Consider the following 22,969-nt stretch of genomic DNA (forward strand, 5'->3'; position numbering starts at 1 on the left):
TAAGAAATATTTGCAAAAACGCACAAAATGTACACCACATTCTTACAATTGTCCAACTTAGTTTGGATTTCAACGATCTGAACATCCTCATATTTCTGATCTTACCCACCACCTCCATGAATTCACACAGTATCCAAAGAGGAGGAGAGGATACACAACAAAGTGTTTATGAAGCAGTAAAGCATCTATTCAATCACTCACCTAAGATTTCAACTAATAAAAGCTAGCATACAAAAATCACATCCTGCAAAGTGACTATTGATCAGCAATCAATACGCTGTTTTCATGCCTAACTATGATGCCTGGCGGCAGACAGAGAGCTGCATCAAGGCTCCTTGTAGACATTAATAATCAGGCTGTATTCTGTTGATCGGGGGGTAAACACATTAACCATCAGAATGTGACAAATTGTAAAATATTGCAGCTTAAATGAGAAACTTCTGTCCTTGTCAGTTAAATGCTTCAGTAAGTGTGGCAATAACTCCTCTCAACGTTCATAACTGATGATTAATGTCGTTGGATTAATGTCAAAGTGGACTTAACACCAGGGGGAGACAAAGACCCTTTATAGAGAAATACATTCTCAATTACAGATGAAATGATTAATGAGTGCTGAGGATATTTTATCATGTCTCAATAAAAATAGCTACACCTCTCTCCTTGTGGCTTCTATGAGGAATCAGGAGGAGTGCTGGCAGGCGCAGAAAAAGGCTCCCTTATTGCCAAATTCAAGAGTTTTAACTGTCACTTCCTCGGTTGGGATCCGACCCTAAACAGCTCATTCAGACGGGAGCTGCCGAGCATGATGGTTCATTTGGAGACGCATCTCTGCAGGATGTGGGGCATGTTACTAGGTTGTATCCTGAGGGAGCCACGTTGGGACAATAGTGCTGAAGAGGGGGAAGAGACGCCGAGGGAGGGGGGGGAGCTGCAGAATTGCACTCTCACAGTGTATCTGAAAGCCATAATGGCATATTGTTGGCGAGTTTATAGATTATGGTGGACAATCAATAACCAATTTATGTGAACTTGATTGATGGCTGTAAAGGGCGCACACATAGAAAAGGCTTTTTAATGTGACATTTCTTCTATACTTTTGCCACTTCCTCTTGAATAAAGCAGTCATTAGTGTTGTTTTTTTTTTTTTTTTTTTTTTTTAGTTTCTATCAAACCATAATAGGAATGCGTAGCTATCACATGCTGTTATCTTTCCAGAGGATTCTGCCTTGTTACGGGGTTGCTATAACAACAGCTGCTGCTATATCTGTCACTGCTGGGTCATGGCTACCTAAAAGAGCAACATACATCCCATCTTGTCCAGACTGACAGTCTATGTTTCTTTTGTCATTTTCCACAGATGGTGCAGCCTTGAATATTATGAAGTAGCTCATTGCTTATATGGAAAAAAAGGGAGGGGGGGGAGTCTACAAAAAGCTTAATCATCACTGTTTCAAAGAAATGGTTTTTCCTTCCCTTATTTTTGACATCAAAGAGAAACAGATCGAAAGTTTTCTCTTTTTTTTCAGTACGTTGCTCTTCTGCAGTGTTAATGAGCAGTGAAAAACACCAGGGATGCTTTCTGAGGTTGATTTAAGATCAGCTGTGTTTTTTTGTTTTTTTCCCCACACTCTCACATAACAAGGAGGATGCACAGAAAGTCAATAAAACTTATTTTTTTCTGTTTTCTAGTAAAAAATAAATTCAGTGTGTCGTAGACCCATAGCTTATCAGCATCTGTGCAAGAACGTCAAAACAGGAGTAATGAAAATGAATAAGCTCACATGCTCGGTTGGATGCACTGTGTTTAATCGTTCAAAAGTAGCTCAGTCACACATGAGATGCACTGCTTCTGTCACAGCTAAGAACAGCATGGCATGACTGAATCAAATCATAAACATTTCTACAGCCTTGCACTATAGAAAGAGGCACACATTTAGTCGCAATAGCAAAGCTACTTCAGACCTTCAGCAACAGTCAAAGCTTGAAAGTTACATTTCTGTCGAATGAAGTGCGGTAAGACTTGACCTGCTGATCTCTGACATCAGGGATGAATTAAAGAAAATGAATATATGTACAGATTATAATTAACAAAATGTAATATTATCTGTATTGTTACAATGCAAATTTAATAACGCGTTCATAAAAAGGAAACAGTGAAAGATGCATCCTGTAAAAAAGATTTACAATCCTGACATCGCACCGATACAAATAAAAATGTGACCCAAAAATCACATCATTTCATAGAAAACATAATAAAAATATTAAGCTAGTATTACAGAGTTAGTATAGAAGTTTGACTTTATTAGGCTTGACCACAGAAGGAAAAGCACATAAGGTAAAAGTTCATAAAAGTTATAAAAATCACAGAGGCACTACTGACTATTAGGAAAGAGTTACCAAGTCTAAATAATGGCAGGTCCCCAAAGAGCATGGCTGTTAATTATTAGGTAAAAAGTGCAGGACAGCAACGGTATTTGTGAAAGCACTTGATTGTAGAAGCTTTTCATAAAGGTTTAAAAAGACAAAAGAACAATGAAAAACAAAAATCTTGGCTATGTCAACCGGTTCTTCACAAAAACACATCTGATACACAGTAGATCTGCATGGCTTACAGTTATGATATGATAGCAACATTGATGTGATCAGGGCGTCGGTACATGCTTGAGCCACATGACACTGAGGTCTGGTCGTGACCGATCAATACCTAAAGAAAGTAAAAAAAAAAGAGAAGAACACGTTTTCATTAAGGATCAAGGAAACAAACACATTTTTTAAGACCCACTCCAATAAAAATGGAGGACATATATAAAGAAAATAAAAGTTAAAAAAATATTTTTTTTATTTAAATCATGGTGAATCAGGAGCAGACAAAAAAGCTCAAAACTCTATATCTGGATAGCTCCAATATTGCTCGCCATTTTTGTTGCATCGCTAATGTTAGCTTGACTTTGTGAGGGTCTGTAAGCTAGTGGGAGAGAATGTAAACAAAGAGATGATGGGAACTAAGCGCAGGCTTACTTCTATGCTCGCAGTCTCACCCACAACTCAGAGGCCAATTGCTGGTGAGTTTCTGCCGCTCTGCAGTAGCTATGTTCCAGAAATTCACCAATCATAATCATAATAATAAGACTGCTGGGAACGCTTTTACAATAGATCAAGGGTTGATTGGAGTGGGTCTTTAACCAAAAAAAAAAAAAATTACACTTTTTCAGCAAAATCTGCGTTTCAAGCCTTGTTTCCACAGAGCGATCTGGTACGGTATGGTTTGGTACGGCACAGTCTGGTATTTATGGTTTTTCCATTGTAAAATGGACCCATTTAACAATACCGACCCATATCATTTGGGTTTTAGGTCCATTGAAAAGTGGAATGGAACAGTTGAGGCGAAACTGCTGCAGCCACTCATTGATTAGCAGAAAGTATTCCAATGTCTGTAAGTATTTGGGTTTTTGCTATTTCTTGTGTACTCTGTTGGTCACAAGTCTATACTGAAAATGCCTTCAAACAACAGCAAGGCCTGTTCTGTGGTGGAACTGCAAACGTTTCTTGCCATTCTTGCCGACAGCTAGCAGCACGCTAGCAGTCTACAGTCTACCGCTTAGGGGAAAGGAGGTTTAACTGAGTGGAACCACGAACCAGATTTAACTGGACCGCTCAGTGGAAACAAGGCTTTAGATTTCCAAAAATAATTACTGTTGGTGCACTACTTAAACAGGCAGATTTCACAAATCATTCCTATGCAGATTTTTGCCAGAAAAGTCTACATTTGCAGACAATGCGTTCACATATGCATCCATTTCATCGAATGTGATGGTAGGAGAAGAGAGGCATTTTTGGACAGCACTACAAATGGGGGTTTTGTGGTTTCAAAAATGGCAGGAATGAAAGCCTGTGAAGCGAATGAGCAGAATGAGACATGGAGGTTGTTCGCTCAACACGACTTCACCACAAAGCTGCACAGTTATGAGTAACCAAGCCATGATTCAAAACAAAGGAGGGATGACTTCACTGATCGGGGTCAGGCTGACAGCATCCTGTGTAAAATACCGTGTCAATGAAACCTGTTTTATTCGGTAACTGGAGCAGCTGGATTGTCTTTCTGCTCTGAAGGGATGGCTAGGTAGTTTGTCCTGTGGGCAGATTGATAGAAAAACAACAGAGTGTCTAAAAGCTTGTTATAATGCGCTCTTCAGCAAGATACAACACAGATGAATGAGTTCTCTTCACTTTCGGATCATGGCAGGATTCGTGCTGAGACTTGCCTTTTAGTCACACATTTTCTCTAGGAAAGAGAGCTAATTTTAGGAGATAGAACTCATTACGGTAGTGCGATCAGTGGTGGCAGACTGGACATGGAGGAACCTTGACATCCACATTTAGTATTTAACAGCAAACTCCCAGTCTAATGAAAGTGCTGCGACTAAAAAAAATGCTTTCAGCTTCATGGTTCAGTTTGTGGATGAAGCAAAAATGTATATTTTAGGAACGACTGTCAGCATTTTTTGGAGTTTGCCTTGTGTAACTCTTTTGCTGAGTGTTACTTGTTTGATGTTTTCCCCCTCATCTTTTTCTCTATTAATACAATTATTATAACCTGAAAAACTAACAGAATCAACCAAATCTTCAAGGCTCATTAGGACTGTTAGACAAAGTCGCTTCTTTGAGCAAGACTGCTCACTCAGGAAGTGTCAGTGTTAAATAATGATCTGGCCACAACTCATTAACTCTTAAAGATGCGGGAGCTGAAGAAGTTTAGTGTTACACTCATTCAGTGATGTATATGTACCCTTCCCATCTGTTCACGGATCAGCAATCGGCTTAAATGCTGAGGAAAAATGATTTCAAACAACTTACTGGCTCAAATCATTGACTGTATATGAGAATTGGACTGAATGACCCCCTCCCCCAGGGTACCCGCACTGGTTCCAAGAAGCCAAAATCCCATAGATGTCTATTGTAAAATAAGCAGCTATTATTCAGTATATTTGTCAAAATCCCTCTTTTTTGCTCCTCTAATCCTAAATTTTCTGTTGTGCAAGCTACAAGTTATAAACCAACCAATCAGATCCCTCGATAAAAGTATGTGCAAAGTTCAAAACATTTGATTGATTATTTAGCTGTTTCAAGTGGTAGGGGGTGTGGCCTTTCCACAACCTCTCTTCTGATTGGAGAGTGTGGTTGCCATAGAAATGATGAATCAGAGCGACTCGGACCAGTCAGTACTTACTGCCGGTGTTTGGCTCCAAAATGTCGGCCACTGAATTGATTTCCTTTCGCTAGAGCTGGAAACAAGTCATTTTTCTATGAATGACATCACACTCACTCGGTCCATTTCTCTTATACTGCCAGTTGCTCAAATAAGGTACATGGCAATCTTTTAAAAATGTGAACAGAGTTGTAAAAAAAAAAAAAAAAAAACAGATGAAAAGTGTGTCTTTTTCTTTAGGTATATGCTACAAAATATCTACAATAAAATATTTTATGTTATTTTTTTTAATTATCTTTTTACCAATCTATCCGTTTCTATGTATGCCCATTACCAATCATTCACTGAAATAAAGTTCATGCCTCGTACTGCTCTACAACTCATTCTACAACTTAATTCTCCACAAAAAAAAATGAAAATCTGAATTTTAAAGACGTGTACAATAAAGAGTTGTCAATTAAAATGTTGCTCCTTGATTTGAGGAAAAATGTCTTTTTGCCCTCGATAGTAACTTTGTTTAATGCCATTGAGACATATTTGGAGTTAGGCTGTGGTGTTTTTGTTTTTTACTTAGTAGAAAACACACACATGCCTTGTTTGCTTTCTGTCGGTACTGTCTACAGGACATGAATTATCTGTAAAAGATGTCAGCGTGGATTGACTTGCCTAATCCAGTCTCTTACAGCACAGAGGGTGTGCAGAAAGTCACTTTCAGAAGGAGGTGAAAATCCATTTCGGCTGTTAAGGCTCGTTTAGAATAAAGAGCAGTCAGCAGACCTTAAAATTATTCAAGTCTGCTGACGTCTCTTAAATGTTAAGAGGAATTAAAGTTGCAGGAAGGTTAAAAGCAAATGCATTTTTGACTCAATCACTGCTGTGTCTGTCACTTTTCCCTCTTCTGTCTGGCTTTTTATCTGTCAACTATTTTGTGTAGATATATATTTTTTCATTATGTAACATCCGCTAGCTAAAGAGTACACACAAAAGAATTTTCCTCTGTGAACAAAGAAGGGCAAAACGTATTTGGCAGAAAGTTCTGCAAGATGTGAAAAAGATGCTAAAGGTCTGTGATGTTTATCACTGATGTGCTTTAGCTGTGAAAGGCACAAAGCACAAAAACATTCCAGGAAATCACACTGAAGTATATGAAAATGAGGTTTGCTTGTATTGCACTTTTCTACGTTCCTCGAATGCCCAAAACGCTTTACATTCACGGACCAATTCACCTAGTCACACACTGGCACCAACTTTCCAACAAAAAGCAATGTGGGGTTCAGTGTCTTGCCCAAGGATACTTCGACACATGGGCGAGCAAGGTGGGAATCGCAATCTTCCGATCAGGAGTGGTCCGCCCTGCCACTGCACCACGGCTACTTCCTTGTAAATAATTTAGTTGTGTAATGGTACAGAAAATAAGAGTTTGGTCCATAGCAAAAGTTCACCTCAATTCTTTGATATACATGGGGTTATCAATGACAAAGATCACATGTTACCTGTAGGTCTTTACCTGGTTTCCACACACTGTAGCAACTTTTTTGGCTCATTCTCCCATGCAAATCTCCTTTAGAGGTCAGGTTTTTGGGATTTTGGAGTTGAGACTTTCAAGTCCCTCCACAGATTTTCTATTGACTTGAGGTCCGGAAACTGCCTAGGCCACTCCAGAACACTGACATCCATTTTAGTATGCCTAGTCACTCCTTCGTTGCTTGGGTAGCATGTTAAAGTCAAAGCCTCATTAGCGGTCGTACACCTGTCTGTGTAAAATTTGTTCTTCAGATTTGTCTGGGGAACAGTGAGCGCTCAGGAACCATTTGGTGGATTAACTGTGCAATCCAACCCCTTAACACTGTCAACCAGAAGCGGTGGGTCCAAATGGTATGACGACCTTGGATTTGAACTCACAACTATCCAGTCTCAGGACAGATACAACCTCAAGACCACTGAGTTGTTGGCCTTGAGTATTGTCATGCAGGAAGATCTGGCCATGTTTCATATTTAATGCTCTCACTGATGAAAGGAGCTTTGTTCCCAAAATGTCATTACCAAAATCTAATTCGTCGTCCATTCCTTGATACAGATCAGCTACCCTGTCCCCTTTGCAGAAAAGCAGCCCCAAAGCATGATGTTACCACTCCATGTTTCTCATCGAGCAGAGTGTTCTTGGGATGAAAATCAGCATTCTTCCCACCCCCGAATACAGCAAATGGCTTTTCTACCAAAGAGTCCCATTCACCCAATCTTCCTTCCAGATGATCCCTGGTAAGACTTTGGAGTTGCATAGACATGCCCTGGCTTGAAAAAAGTGGGCTTTGAAAGCCCTGCAGGATGTTAATCCGTTACATTGTGGTGTGTTACTAACAGTGACTTTTTATTGTAATTCCAGCTCTCTGTGGGCTGTTTCCTGAGGAGCAGGAAGATCATTTGTACCCTATGAAGTGGGACTTAGCATGGAGCTCCAGCTGGAAGGAGATTGTCAGTGTTCTTGTTTTTACGGTTGATATTTTATCAACAAGCTGTTTACAATCATTTCAACAATCCCAGTCTTGTTCAGGTGAACAATCTTGTCCCTGGTGTCCTTAGACAGCTCTTTGGTCTCAGTTATGGTAGAGTGGTTACAATCTGTATGTTTAAGGGCATGCACAGATGTCTTTATACGTATAACCAGTTCAAACAGCTGCTATGACTACAGGTAACAAGTGGAGGATAGAAATGCTTCTGAAAGAAGAGGTGACAGGTTTATTGCTTGTTTGTAGAAGCTACTGACTTATTTTCTGCACCAAATTCATTAAAAATACTGTCATGTTATTTCTTGGATAATTTTAACGTTCTGTATCTTACAATTAAAGTATTTCCATAATAAACATTCAAAACCTTTAATTTCTTCCAGAACAACTTAAAAAATCAGTGACACCCTTTTTTGCCCCAATGTATTTTCCAGGGGTGTCCAAATCCAGGCCTCGAGGGCCAGCTGTATCTGCTGCTGATCACCTGGATCCGGTTTGTTTAGCCAAAAAGGAGTTTCAAAGACAGGTTAGTTGGAAAACATGTACGACCCCAGCCCTCAAGGCCCGGATTTGGACACCCCTGGTTTATACCCTCATGCTTTCATAGGTTTTAAAAAGGAATCATTTAAATCTACACACACATTTGAACAGGGTTAAAACACTGTTTCACTTTGCTGTCCAGTTGCATGATTTCATTAATGAGGATCTGTAAATGCAGTTGAGTGAGACTCACGCCGTGTCCTGCGCCTGGTCATCAGACTTGGAGATCTTTCTGTAGCAGTACACCATTTCTACCAGAAGCCAGAAGGTCAAGAACACAAGCAACACATACATCATGATCTCAGAGTAGATTGCCGTGGTGTCCTCAGAGGCTGTGAAGCACAAACAGCAGATAGGGACATGTTTTATTCAGCATGCATTCATTGTCGGAGTTATTTTTCTGGAGAAAAAGAGCAGAAGAGACTTTTTTGTAGCTTTGAAGGAATATAGTCCCTTTTTTTATTGGTAGCCCCGTTGGCACACTATCTGCCATCTTAAATTATAAACAGGATGATATGTCCCCACTTTACTTAAAAAGTTTACTTTTTCTGACTACTGCTTTTCATTTATTTTAAAATATGGAAACTCTTGTCACAATTTTTCATCGCAAGATATGTTTTCAGTCTCCATGTTGTGGATTCTACCAGATATTCTTTGTGCAGGGTTTGTATTAAAAAGTTAGTGATTATTGAATAATGGAAAGCACATTTTGGATGTTAACATTTGAATCTTGAGCGATAAAGATCACTATAAGTGAAAGTTTGTCACAAACCATTCAGTGAGACTTACAAAATAAAACTTTTTTTCTCATTAGCAGATGCAGGCAAAAGGTTCATGAAAAGTATGATTTTTTTAATGATGTTTTTAATAACTTTAACTTAGAGGTTAAAGGTGCACTGTGGAGATTTGTAAAAAAAAAAAAAAAAATTAAACCAAGTCCAGCTATTGAGAGGCATACTCTTCAAAATCCTAAAATAAACTCCACAGGGAACCTTTTACAGAAGAAAAAAGAAAAATGAACAAAGTCACAGTGGATCTTCATTTTTTAGGACAGATGGTTCATTCTCAGAGCTGCAGAAGAATAAGAAGTCTTCAATAAAAGTTATGAGGGTTTCTAAGTGTACACGTGAGTTGGCGGTGCAGCTGCAAATTAGCCGCTTTAGCGCACATTCAGATTCATCCCACACGCTGCCAATAAATGTGAAAACTCCAGGGGAGGAATAAGATTGAGAGGACTGTTTAAAACAAGAAAATAAAGCTGTTTGTGCTTAGACTCAAATGAAAACACTTGAGAGAAAAGATGCTGCCTCAGTTTCTTTTTTTTAATGATAAAAACAGAAGTTTAGAAGAGGAAAGAGAAATAAAAAGATTAAATATGTGCATTTTGTTGTGATTTTGTGCCCATCGTAGGGCAACACAACACTAAACGTTTATTCTACAACAGGATTTAACCTTGCATCTATGTTTTGTACACATTTAAGAACATCCAAAATAGTTCTGATTGGTTTCCCCTGTATTTTTTTATCAGAAATAATTCAGAGGAGAATCTTTTTACTTGAAGAGATTTAACCAAACATTCAAAAAATGTTTTCCTTTTTACCACATTTTAGTTTGGAGCCACTGTGAAGTTGTTCATCACTAAGTGTTTACCAAATTCCAGAAAGCCGTTTGACCAGAACGTGACAGATCAACTGATTCGGTTCTGAAAATAGAAACTGTTAGTGTAACCCAATCTCACAGAAGGGAAAGAGCAGCACTGAGCTGTTCCATTCTGCCTTGAAAGACATCATTAGCGCAATATGATACCCATGTATATACCCACTCCACCGGAGGCTTTCTGAAATTTGACACCACTGTTATATGAAAAATGAAGAAAGCTTTTAATATATGTATAGTAAGGAATCAAACAGTGCCAAACTTTAAGGATGGACCTGTGGAAACAGTCCAAATGCTTAAAAAAGCAATAGTACAAACTTGTCTCTTGCACTGCCTCTTATTGAAGCCTAACCATATGCAAAATGAAAAATTTAAAGAAGATGAGGGACGATCGAGGAACCAAATATACATGTCGTATATTTTCGATCAGGATGGTAGATGACACATTCAGCAAGCCGAGCATTCAGAAAGCAGAATACGTTACCCCTTTTTAACAGATAGCAAAGTAGCTGGTTTGTTTTAACCCCTTCACTGAAAACAGAAGACAGCATCGAAGGGCAATAAATGCAGACGAACAAAACAGAATTATTCCAAATCAATCAGAACAAGGAAACAAATGAGGATTGGAGAATGGTATACAGTCGTTAGTGACTACCTTTTCATCCTGATGCACCACAGCAAAAACACAAGTGTGAATTCTAACTAGAAGTGCCACATCTGGTGAACAATCAACACATTTTTTGTGTGTTTGTTTTTTTGCAGCATCAGATGAAGCCAGTGCACCACACAGAGAGACTTCTGGGTACACACAGGTCGGGGCAGCACATCTCTGAGGGTTCAGATGTGCATCAGCGTTGAAATTCCTGTTCCTAAAGACTAGAAAAACAATCCAACACTACAATAAAAACAGGTTATAAGAAAAAAAAACTTGTTAAGACTAAAGACTAAAAATTTATAATAGAAAATTGATTTACAAATTTGTCAAAAATCCAAACACGTCCACCTAAGAGAGTGAAAAATGTCAAACACTGACCTTTCTCTTTCACCGTCAGACTGATGTTCTTTGTGATGGAAAAGGTGGGAGTAAAGAAGCGAAAATCAAACTCCCGAGAAACCTGGCACTGGTATAAACCGCTGTCGTTTAAGGTGACGTTGAGGATCACAATGGAGAGATCTTGCAAGTCTTTGCTCCCGTTCCAGACCAAACGACCTTTGAAGGGTCCGTCCACATCTGTCTCTTTAGAGTTCTCGTATTTGTATATCTAGGATAGAGAGATGTCATGCTTGGAATGTTGTTTGGATACGAGAGGCTGAACGTTAGGAGGTACACAGCAACTTACATGAGTCACGTCACCTGAATCTGAAAAGTAGAACCAGTTCACGAGCGTCCGTGCTTTGACCTCCTCCCTCTTCATACAGGAGATGCAGGTCAGCCTCATCTGGGTCCCGAGGACTGCTTCCGTATCCGACGGTACATCCACACATACTGGCCTGCACAATTGGACTAGACAAGCATGGAGATGTTACACAAACTCATTTCTCCCAAATCTATCTAAATGCTTATGTTGTGGTTTTTGTTTGACAGCAAGATGAACACATCCAGCCGCAGTGTTATTCAATACTTGTCACAGATATTTCAGCACAGAAGTGCTTACAAATGCAGATGGAATTCATCAAAGTTGTTGAAAGTGGTGCTGACCCACTCTGCCACAAATTATATTTCCATTTTCAGGCTGTCTTTTGAACCACAGCTACAATACAAAGTTGTTAAGAAGCAGAATTTCAAACTTAAGCAAAGTCCTGACAAAAAAAAGAGTTTGCACACATTAAAAAGAGACATGAATTCAATCCCCCTGCTCTGAATTCACAGTACTGCTGGCAAATCAAAGGTCGTTCAGACCACATGAATGATGGCCTCTGCTAGAAAATATGTGGGAGGAACAAATGAGTGGATGGAGGGTGGAAGCTATGAGTGCTGAAGAGGGGCTGTAAAGTGTCATGAGCAAGCTGCATTAGCAGTTGAATAAAGAGTGGGAACTTTATATAAAAGGGAAAAATATTTCCTGGGTTTGAAAGCTTTTAGATTTCTAACATTATGTACTGTTCAAATGCATGCATGGCCCAGCGCTCTTATGTAACCAAAGCCCCCCCTGGGCAGACAGTGACAACATTGATTGTGTCTCATCTTTTTTGCACTCATCAGAGACAGGAAATACATGTTAAAACATATTAAAATTAGAGGATGTGCAATATTTATATAAAAGGCTCATCATACTTACCAGACAAAATCAAAAAGGCCACAGTGTTGAGTAGAACTCTGTTCAGAGTGAGCATATTCAGCTCTTTAGGGAGCTGCAGAGGCTGAAAGTCTCTGGAAGTTTAGTTTGAAGCTGGAGGTTCAGGCTGGGACCGGACGACTTCAGCACCACGGACAGCGCCTCTGCAGGTAACTTCCCTCTTCGCGGCCGAACATCCGAACCGAACCTCCGCGCGATCGGACGCCGAAACGACTTCCTTATAATGAAAACGTGGCTCCTGAATGGTCGTTTGGACTGAAGGAAATCCGTCGCTCGGAGAGGACGAACCGGTCCGCGCTGCGCGGCGCCGTCTCGACTGATGCAACAGTTTTCTCGGCCGCAACTCCAGCTGTTCGGAGCGGAAAAGGTCCAAAAACGGTTCTAACGTGAAGGCGGAGGCGGAACCTGTGGATTCTCCGTGACTGATATGTACTCACTGCGAGGTGAGGCTTCCCTGTGCCCCCACAGACAGACAGCCGGACTCTTTTCTTCAGCCTCAAACAGAGGCAGCGCTGAATTGATTGCTAGAAGACTGTGTCCTCCATTAAGGAATGACTGATGACATTTCCCAGCTGCAGCTCACTGCCTTTGTTTTTGTTTTTTTTCTTTCAATAGGCACTTAACACTAGCAGGAGCACGACGTTTGATACGCATGCGCGAGTCACTCCCTCCTACACTACAATGAGCATGAACATAATATTGCCAATAACGGTCAGCTCAGCATGCAGGCCTGCGTGCCTGTCTGATTTTTTTATATGCAATTTTAAATGAACTGAGGTCAGTATAAAATGGTGTTTTCTGTATAAAACACCATATTTTCATCTGAATATATTCAGCTGAGCAGAATAGAGGAAACACATCTTTGTCATGTGTTACATAATCCTGTTTAGCAGCTGCTGGCAAAGATTCTTGTCAAAACCATTTGTTTGCTACACATGAGCTTCATTATTTTTCAGCTTCACAAGCTGTTCTCTGAGGATCTGGGGCTAAAATAAGAACTCAAGTCAGGTCAAAGTTCAAGTCTTATTTATTTATTCATTTATTTAATAAACTGATATAGCATACCCATAAATCTTGGACACATCTTGGAGTATAAAGACATAGTCTTAATTCAGTAAATTCAAAATTGTTCCTGAATGTCTGTGTGTTTCCAGGGGCAAAGCTGGTGGGGCAATGGGGGGGGGCCCAGCAAAAAGCTTTTTGAGGTAATGTTTGTACCATTTTAGACAAAGACTGAGAAATCATCAATACAATTCCAACTCCAGCTATATATATATATATATATATATATATATATATATATATATATATCTTGTAAAGGTGTTTCCAGTAATTATGCTTTTTTTGTGTCGTTTTTTAAGACATATTTTCTGCTGAGCAGCAATAGCTCAGAAATTTCCCTCCGAGTTGATCAATGACACAGAAGAAAGCCTCTAATGAAAATTATCTGTACATAGTTTTTAATAACCTGACTTATTTTGATGATTTTTTTTCTATTGAAAAAAAGAAAAAAATACTCTTCCAATGGAAAATAATCTGCATTCATATATATTTTTGTTGATATTTGATACTTGATTTATATAAATGATTTTTTCTACTGTAAAATAATCTGCATATTTTGTCTGATTTTGATAATAAATCTGCATATACAATGAGAAAGTCTAAAATAGTGTCATATCTACTTAAATAGTCATGTGATTCATTGTTACTTGAGGATTCCCAATAATCTGAATCTATGCTGGAAAGATATAAGTATTTGATCATTATACAAACTGGATAAGGATAAAGCATGTAAAGGAAATGGTAAAGTCGAGCTGGGGTGGGATTATATAAGTTCGCTTCCTTCCACTCCCTTTCAGGCAACCTCTTCTCTGTCTAGTCATCCTGTGTTTGACATGTCTTTATGGACGTAAACTTCTGATGATTGATTGTATTGCACATTATCTTTTTTCTTGATTGCTTGAAATAAATATTTTCTAATCTAATCTAATCTGGTTATTTCACCTCATCCATTAGTTCTCGCTCCCACTAGTTTACAGCCCCATATAACCCCAAGATAACATTAGAGTAGCAAAAAAGAAAACAAAAAAGCAATATTGATACAGTTTTGAGGCAGATGGAGCTAAGACTGGGAAAATTAAGACATTAATAGACCTATTTGTCTGAAAGTAGTTACATCAGAAATGGAACAAAAAACGAAACTTTAGCCCGCCCATGTTAGTCAGTGTGTCAAAAACTTGAGCTTTTCAAATGCTTTCATCTGTCCTGATCCAACATGATTTGAATAAAGAAATACTCAGAAATGGAGTTTTAATCATTTTTTTTTCATATACGTCTTCCAGAGGTGGGACCAAGTCATTGTTTTGCAAGTCCGAGTCAAGTCCCAATGTTTTTCACTGGAGTTGGTCATTAAGAATCAGTAATAGCACCTACACCAGAAGTATTGCTGTTTTAATTTTAATACAAATACCAATAATAAAACTGTTTCTAATATGTACTTTTGATCCGTTCATAGCTGCCCACTCAGCTGTTCTCATTTGCCACCCTTCCAAAGTCTCCTGCCCCCTCCCACCCAATATTAAAGTTCTCTCTCTCCAACCATAATCTCATTGTTTATGATTTTTTTTATATAAATTTGTTTATAAAACACAAACTAATTAAGATTCAAACTGCAGACAACAATCTAGAATTAAAAAATGCTATTTTGTTGGCAAAAAAAAAAAAAAAATCCTGAAAAAAGCACAGCCATAAAATATCAAGTCTAGTATTTTATATTCAGAATTGTTCTACAAATCTGAAATTAACCTTAATTAAAGTTTTATAAAATTGATGCCATCTAAAAGGTTTACTGGACCACTTTTGGTTCCTCCTTTTAACTTTTGGTCCATATTTGGGTTAAAACTGTGACTCTTCTGCATGTACTGGATTAATTTGCGTGATTTTTATTATTTATAGGATTGATTAATTTTTGCATTTTTGAAGGAGTTCCACATGGAGGGACATTTTCCAAAAATGATTCAAAAACTCACAGAAAGAGGATAAAAATATCAAAAATAAGCCGTGGATAGGTATTTAGCCTGACAAACAGACAACAGCATCCCTACAGATCTTAAATCATTTGGGTCATTCCATTTACATATACTTGGTGCTTTGATTGAACTGCAATGGGAATGGTTAAACTGGTATTTCTGCTGCGATTTTCTTAGACAGAGGACAGCAGAGTGGGGCTGGGAGCTTTATCAGAGCTGTTCGAATCAGCAGCAGACTGGTTCACTGAGGGACAGACTAAATATGGTATGCCGAGTGGAACCACATCCTGCAGATAGAGAAACCATAGCAACAGTCGCACAGTGCCATGGTGACTACAGTTGGGTCTGCTTAGTGAGCGACAGACATTTAGACTTTTTTTTTAAACCAACATCCAATAACCAACAAACAAAGTAGTTCAAATACAGCAGCAGAAAATACTCTATGGTCTGATCTTTAGCACAAAGTGAAAAATGGAGGAAACCAACTGAAAGTAAAGCAGATCTCTGCATTTGCTGCATCGTAAACTCATGAAAGGCCATCAGAGTGTGCATACTTATATAGTAAGGAGAAGTAATTCAGGCATCTTGAGTTTTGGGGTTTATAGGTTAAGTCTGTTTGTGCTCAAGCATGTCTTGGCATGTGTGCATGTGTATGCCTGAGCGGGGTCCTCCAGGATATGCTGCAAAGAGCAGATTTTCAGGGATTTGGAAGGATTTCAAGATTATAACATGATTACAGCAGAGAGCTATGGATCAAACATGATGGAAATTGAGATACAAATCTCGTGCTGTTTACGAGAAAAACGTCCTAATGCTGGAGTTTGAAGAGCATTAGCGGAACTTGACTTTTCTATCATTTTATGTTTGTTGGGGATTTATCTTTGTTTTATGTGCATCTGCGTTATTAGATGAATTTCTAGAAATAGAAATATGGATGTGACTACTGCAAATACTGCAGTAAGTCTTTCAAAAATAATACAGTAAACCTTTCCCAAACTCTTATGTTCATATTCTGGAACAAATAACACCTAAAGCCAGACCTACTAGACAACCACTGTTTTGAGTCGGACAACTGGAGCAAATGTAATTTTGCACTACTGCAAATCCCACAATAGAAGATTTAAACAACACACACACACACTAGCACTGGCTTAGCACAGTTGTGTGATTCTGTGTCCTGCTGAGGTAAACACACAGGCCCACATCAGCTGCAAAGCAGCTAATCTAATTGATAAGCCACAGAACAAAACCCCCTCACACACATACACTACTCACAAACGTGCACACAAACACATCCACAGGGCAATGCCAAATTCAGCCAGGGGCACTTGGCATACAGCTTTAAGCTAACACTGATAGCAAGTGAAGACTTCTTCCATCTGACCTTCTGATTTGGCTCGTGGCCTCCTCTAGAAATACTGGCTTTCTATTATAAGACCCACAACCCCATGTGTCAGATAAAGCACTGAACCAGGAGAAGGCCGCAGTCTAGCGGCGCAGATTACTGCTCTGTCTGGTTAAAGGGGGATTTTACATGTGTGCTGAACAAAGAAAACAGAAAGGATGGAAGGACACTATTGTAGTTCATTATAGATAAGAAGATGCATCTCGTCACCTTTAGGGGGCAGCGCAGAAAATATGACTATCACTTTTTCTTGTTTATTGTTTTGGAAAAGAATATGCTTTTGAACACTGCCTGTAAATCCTAAAGCTGGTGTAAGTTACTACTAAAGTCACTGGTATCATTTCCAGTTAGATAGAAAACAACAAATAATGTCATTTTTTTATTGTTTTAATCTAGGGCAAACATGAAAGGATACAAACAAAGAAGACAAAGAGACTGGACAAATAAATCGAAGCACACACATTTGCAGCAACAGAATTCTACTTTCTAATCAGTGATTGCTCTCTTTAACCACATCTGTATTTTTTGTGTTTTCTGTTTGTGGGTTCAGATTGTTTAGTGCTCACTCTGTGTGACAGAGTACAAGTTTTTCACCGTTTGAAAGTTAAAGTGAATTTGTTTTTGACAGAATCAGAGGGTGCACAGAGTTAAGAAAATACATAGAAGTTCAGGACAAAAATGCTTGCATGACTGGATTAGTATTCAACCCAATGAAAACATCATGTGCCCAAAGTGGAGTCTCTGATTGGTAGATGCGCCACGGCAACCAGGCCAAAACTCAGATATTTGAACTCTTGCTATGCCGCTCAAATCATCCTGCTGCCAGACTGCCGTGCTGCACCCATGGCCCAAATCACACCGCAGGACCTCAGATTGCGTCTGTACCACCGATTTAACACTGAAACTGGCCGCCTCTGACGCGCAAATCGTGTTCAGTGTGAACGCAGCGTTAGAAGCACTTCCTGAATCCAGAAGTCCAATGGACGCACCTATTGTTTAGGTTTCCTATAACAGGCCTGTTATTCTTTTTGTTTTGTATTTTTGTTTGGAAATTGTTGTCAATTGGGAGACCTTTTTTGTTGTATAACTTGTTAAAAGTAACATATATTTTAATGTTTTGTTTCTCAGGACATGTTTGATTGATTAGTATTGGTTTGGTAAGGGGTGGAGCCTACCACCTATAATAGAAGACCTCTTTTGAAGATGCAGGTCTAATTTTTGTTGGATGGTTTCCATGGTGCAGCACTGTAGGTTGCCTCCCTGTAACATTGTTCCCAATTGATGCACTTTTCATAAATTCCTACCTGAAAAAAATAAAATAAAATAAGAGAACCATGACTTTTTTGTGTGGACAATGATTTGTTCATCTCACACTGGCTCTTTTGCTGATCAGAAATATAACCCTTCAGTAAGAATTACCATTTTGCATATCCTGCCCCTTGCTTGTGACTCTAGTCAGCTGAGGTTTTGTACCCCTGCTGGTCCATGGCCGAGTTGCATCCATCCGACGTAGAAACAAGCTCACTTTCCCCCTGCTGAGTGATGGAGCTGTCACTTTGGGTACGGCCTCCTGCTCCATCTTTCAACTTGCTGTCGTGCTGCTGGCGCCGTCTCATTAGGTCTAATGTGACTTTTAGCTCATCGAGGCGCTGCGATACAAGGTGTCTCTTAAGCTCCAGCAGGATCGTTCCGCTGCGACTCAGGCCTGGCGCGCTCGCTGATGATTTCCTCTGCAAAAAAAAGAGCAGAACTGTAGATGATTTTCATAAAGAGACATAGATAAATTGATGAATGTGCTTCCAGATAGAGACATAAACATGCAAATGCGAGCACATAAAAGTCCCATGCATTTTGAGTTCTGTTCCTAAGTGCTGAGGCTGAATGAGACTAATGTGATATCAGTATGAAGAGGATATAATTCAACAATTCATAACCGTAAATATGCAACATTTTCTACTCATTTTAGCTTCTTCACATGGTAGATATAGTCATTTCATTTTTGTCTGCATTGGAGTTTAACAGGGACACACATGGTAAAATACCTATTTAGACTTATTAAGTTGGTGGTTTGCCTAAAACATTTAAGCTACCAACATGTGCATTTTGTGGTTAATATTTCCAATGGCTAAATGCAGGCATAGTGTACTATTGCCAGTGGTTACCGTATAGTTTTCAGCACTGTTCTCTCTTTCCTTCAGCCATGTGCTCATTTGACTTCTCCTCTGAAGCTGCATACTTAGCTGCAGGAAAGACTCGCTCATGCGGTCAATTTCTTCCTCGATACATGAAATCTGGAGAGCAAGAAGCGACCAGGAAAGCTGAAGACTAGACAGGACTTTTTAACTATTTCACTTTCATCATTAGCAAATTCTGAAATCCATAAAGGACAGCTTACCTGCACAGGTGTCCCTTTAGGTAAAAAACCTTCATATTGATATAAAAAAAGAAAGCTTTTGTTATTTATGATGTCTACAGAAAGGTGTTTATTCTGATGAGCAATGGAAAAAAATAACAAGAATTTAAGAAAATAATGTTTAAATATAATGGCATGAAACTTCTTTCTGGCTTTATTTTGTGTTTTACTTTATTTTAATTTATCTTTTTTAATCTATCTTTTATTCCTTTCTTTTTATGTCATGTTATATTCTTTTTACAATTTTATTCTTTTAAGGTTTATAATGATTTTTATTCCCATCAGATCAACATTTGTTTTCTTGTTTGTTTTACCGAAAAACACAAAATCTTTAATTAGCAAAACTAGCAGACTAAATAGCACCTATTTGTTCTATAGGTGTCCTGTGATTACATGGTAAAAACACAAAAAATACAATTTTCCTCTGAGTGCATCTTTAATTACTTTTGGGTGAGTAATCCATATTTTAGGGACAACTTGCTTTAAGTTTTGTAACTCCCTACATATTGGTCTGGACCTGTTCTCAATGAATCATCTCCAGTTGCAGCAGAAAGGAGTTAGAACATTTGTTCATAATGTCATTATCTTCACTGGACTGGCTGTCCATCATCTACATGATTCACTGTAAGTGTTCATTGTTTGCACATAAGATAATATATATAGTAAACACTGCATTATCTACCTATGACTATTTGATTTGTAGTATCAGCCAGGTAACACATTTGAAAAAAAACATTTAGTCAAAACTCTGTTTTAGTAGTATATAATTGGCTGTATGGTGATGTCTACACCAGTCCAGTCCAGCTAAGCAAACATGTCTCTGCTTCAGTTTCGCTGTCTGATGTGTGCACTGGTGCTGATTTTTCCCTCTCAGAGCAGCAGACAGACTTCCTCTTAGTCACAGCAGAGTGGATTAGATCCTTAGACAAGATCCTCCAGGGGGAAAAAGGCACTATATTTTGCAGCTCTTATGTAAGCTATAAAGTTTGATTTATCACCAAACCTAGTACATTTACCATTTTTGCCCATTAAGTCTTTGTTGGTGCAAAGTTTTATACAAGGAAATATTTACAATTTATTTTAGATGCATTCCACAATAAATATATTATACTTGTGGTAAAATAATATATATTACCCATACCTGTGTCAGTGTCTGGGATAAAAGTTTGCTTGGAATTGCAGACGAGCTGCTCCAACTTGAAATATTTATACTTCTCCATTCTACATTGAAGAACAGACATTCATTTTCAGACATTTCATTTCATTGCCTTTTTCCGGCTGAAATTTTCCTCACAAACCTGCTAGCAAGTAAATGCTCAGAGAAGAGTGTCTCAGAGGGAACCCTTACAGTGAAAAATTGTTCAGCCAGTGTGCCATGCTCCCCGTTGGACGCTTCCAAATTTGCCTATGAAATAAAAGAAAGAAAAAGAAATGGACTGCATAAATGAGTAAAATCTCCGGATGATGGGAGTATTAAACAGCACGGTACATACCTCTGCTGCACTCCATTTGAATGACAGATTGAACAGCTGAAGGCTTAGAGCGGAAATGGCCTCATCAAGAGCTTGCATAAACCTCTGAGGCGTGGATCCTGTGCCAAAGGAAGATGCATACCTCATATTGTTTCCTGAGATGATTAGATACTTTGCAATTTAGGAAAATGATTTGACTATTCTGATTCACTACATATAAGGGGTCTGAAGCCAGGATCCCAGATTGGCTTCCAGGTCTGTGGTTTATTTTTCTGATTACCTGCCGCGATGTGGGCCATAGACTGCAGGATGACAGCAATGAAACGTCCCACGTGCTGAAGCTTTGCCTCTGACAAATAAAGGATTTGATTGGATGCATCAAAGTAATAGTCCTCAGAGCAATGTGCCAGCAGACTCTCATCAGAGGCGGATGAGGAAGAGGGGATTGACTTGGCCAGAAGCAGCAGTACAGAGGGGAACCTGGGGCTGTTTGAAAGCAACTGCATCACCTGACAACCAAACAGAAAAATGGCGGAGTGTTGCGGTGAGAGCTTTTCCAGTGAAGTTGGAGTGAGATGTCCGTCGCGGTCAACCTGGACAGAATGCAGCATTGCTGCAAAAAAATAATTTTAAAAAAGTTTAGGTTTCAAATGTAGTGTTTATTGTAGCCTCAGATCTTCACCAAAAACTAACACTCACTGGCCACTTTATTAGGCACACCTCTCTAACTGATTGTCAACGCAAATGTCTTATCAGGCAATCACATGGCAGCAAATTGATGTATTTAGGCATGTGGAAGTGACCAGATGGGATAGTGTGAGTATCTCAGAAACTGCTGATCTACTGGGATTTTCACCCACAGCCATCGCTAGGGTTTACAGAGAATGGTCAGAAAAAGAGAAAGTATTCAGGGAGCTGCAGTTCTGTGGGCAGAAATGCCTTGTTGATGCCAGAGGTCTGATGACAATAGACAGACTGGTTCCAGCTGATAAAAAGGCACCAGTAACTCAGATAACAACTGGTTACAACTGAGGTCTGCAGAAGAACAACTCTGAACACACAACAGATCCAACCTTGAGGCAGATGGACTACAGCAGCAGAAGAACACACCGGGTGCCTCTCCTGTCAGCTAAGAATAGGAAACTGAGGGAACAATTTACACGCTCACCAAAACTGGACAATAGACAACATTGGAAGAAACATTGTCTGGTCTGATGAATCTCAATTTCTGCTGTGATCTTCAGATTGTAGGGTCAGAATTTAGGGTGACCAACATAAAAGCACAGATCCATCCTGCCTTGTATCAATGGTTCAGGTTGTGGTAGTGTGATGGTGTGGGGGATATTTTCTTGGCCCATTTTGGACCCCTTAGTACCAATTGATCATGGTTACAACACCACATCCTACCTGAGTGTTGCTGACCATGTCCATCCCTATTGTGACCACAGGGATGCTACTGATGGCTCCTTCCAGTAGGATAAGGCGCCATGTCATAAAGCTGGAATCATCTTAAACTGGTTTCTTGAACATGACTATGAGTTCACTGAACTGAAAAGTTCTCCACAGTGACCAGATCTCAGCCCAATAAATCCCCTTTGAGATGTGGTGGAACGAGTTGATGACCAGCCTACAAATCTGCATCAACTGTGTGATACTGTCATGTCAATATGGACCAAACTTTCTGAGGAATGTTTCCTTGTTGAATCTATGTCATCAAGAATTAAGACAGTTCTGAAGGCAAAAGGGGGGTCTATCTTGGTACTACTAAGGTCTACTGAATAAAGTGGCCGGTGAGTAGATCTGGCCAACTTTTTTGGACAGTTTTGTTTGTACCGTTGTGACGATGCTGACGTGTCTCATCTGTGGAGACATTTTGTAAAGATTGCTGAATCTCCTGCAGAGTTTTAAACAGAGGAGACAAAGCGACCAGCTTGGACAGATCGTAATCACTGATGCTTGGAGCTGTGGTCTGCATGTGGTGGTCTAGGAGAGAGAGAATTAATATAGCTACTGAATATGATATATTCTCTATGTTTTTGGCAATTAAACACCTGTTTTTTTTGTTGTTGTTGTTTTTTACCTGTGTCATTAGGAACAGCTCCTGCTTTGGTCATGGGTGAAAACTGTGGATATTTGACAAATTGGTGATTCATTTCTTTATTTTGAAAATAATCAACAAACTCCAGCAGCTGCATTCACCTGTGTAAAACCCATGTTGGCCTCCATGGGTTGTATGAATCCAGCTTGAGGTTCACAGTCTGTGGTGTTGGGATGAGTAGTAGCACAGTATTGGATTCCACACAAATCCCGGTTCTGCCATGTTTCTCCGGTTAGCTTGAACAAGAGAGCTTCCACTGATTTGAGAACAGCTCCCAGTAAAAATACACAGGCCCCGTCTTGGTGACAGGCATGTAGAGATTAGAAAAGAACAGTACGCCTTTTTAAGT

At 39.2% G+C, this 22,969-nt stretch overlaps 2 protein-coding genes across 5 annotated transcripts in view; both read right to left on the bottom strand.

The window, feature by feature from the left end:
• Positions 1-1,605: 1,605 nt before the first annotated feature.
• Positions 1,606-13,133, bottom strand: scn3b (sodium channel, voltage-gated, type III, beta). 4 transcript variants are annotated; one of them, XM_024276956.2, is made up of 7 exons: positions 12,641-13,130; positions 12,186-12,552; positions 11,247-11,410; positions 10,940-11,168; positions 8,444-8,582; positions 4,048-4,130; positions 1,606-2,704 (listed from the first exon to the last, which is right to left on the bottom strand). In XM_024276956.2, exons 2-6 carry the CDS (start codon positions 12,238-12,240, stop codon positions 4,067-4,069), a joined length of 651 nt encoding a protein of 216 aa, XP_024132724.1. In that variant the 5' UTR covers positions 12,241-12,552; positions 12,641-13,130; the 3' UTR covers positions 1,606-2,704; positions 4,048-4,066. The 4 variants fall into 4 exon arrangements, with proteins under 4 accessions (XP_024132724.1, XP_024132725.1, XP_036070845.1 ...); XM_024276957.2 differs by having other exon boundaries at positions 4,062-4,130; positions 12,186-13,132; XM_036214952.1 differs by having other exon boundaries at positions 12,186-13,130.
• Positions 13,134-16,488: 3,355 nt separating this feature from the next.
• Positions 16,489-22,969, bottom strand: part of LOC112149313 — a 21,954-nt gene continuing 15,473 nt past the window's right edge. Inside the window, exons 21-30 of the mRNA XM_036214937.1 lie at positions 22,722-22,918; positions 22,603-22,645; positions 22,356-22,505; positions 20,803-21,135; positions 20,544-20,641; positions 20,349-20,455; positions 20,192-20,271; positions 19,033-19,061; positions 18,800-18,928; positions 16,489-18,367 (exon numbers count right to left, since the gene is read on the bottom strand). Of these exons, the coding sequence (XP_036070830.1) occupies positions 18,089-18,367; positions 18,800-18,928; positions 19,033-19,061; positions 20,192-20,271; positions 20,349-20,455; positions 20,544-20,641; positions 20,803-21,135; positions 22,356-22,505; positions 22,603-22,645; positions 22,722-22,918 (1,445 nt within the window). The 3' untranslated portion in view covers positions 16,489-18,088. The remainder of the gene's footprint in view (positions 18,368-18,799; positions 18,929-19,032; positions 19,062-20,191; positions 20,272-20,348; positions 20,456-20,543; positions 20,642-20,802; positions 21,136-22,355; positions 22,506-22,602; positions 22,646-22,721; positions 22,919-22,969) is intronic.

The sequence above is a fragment of the Oryzias melastigma genome, linkage group LG13, assembly GCF_002922805.2.
Source record: "Oryzias melastigma strain HK-1 linkage group LG13, ASM292280v2, whole genome shotgun sequence".
Classification (NCBI taxonomy): domain Eukaryota; kingdom Metazoa; phylum Chordata; class Actinopteri; order Beloniformes; family Adrianichthyidae; genus Oryzias; species Oryzias melastigma.

What these genes read in the sequence shown, in the direction of transcription:
- scn3b (XM_024276957.2), bottom strand. Translation starts at nt 12,240, where the DNA reads ATGCTCACTCTGAACAGAGTTCTACTCAACACTGTGGCCTTTTTGATT. An exon ending in ATTCAGGTGACGTGACTCAT is followed by an intron (nt 11,169 to 11,246) that starts GTAAGTTGCTGT and finishes TCTCTATCCTAG; the next exon opens with ATATACAAATACGAGAACTC. An exon ending in TCTGACGGTGAAAGAGAAAG is followed by an intron (nt 8,583 to 10,939) that starts GTCAGTGTTTGA and finishes TGTGCTTCACAG; the next exon opens with CCTCTGAGGACACCACGGCA.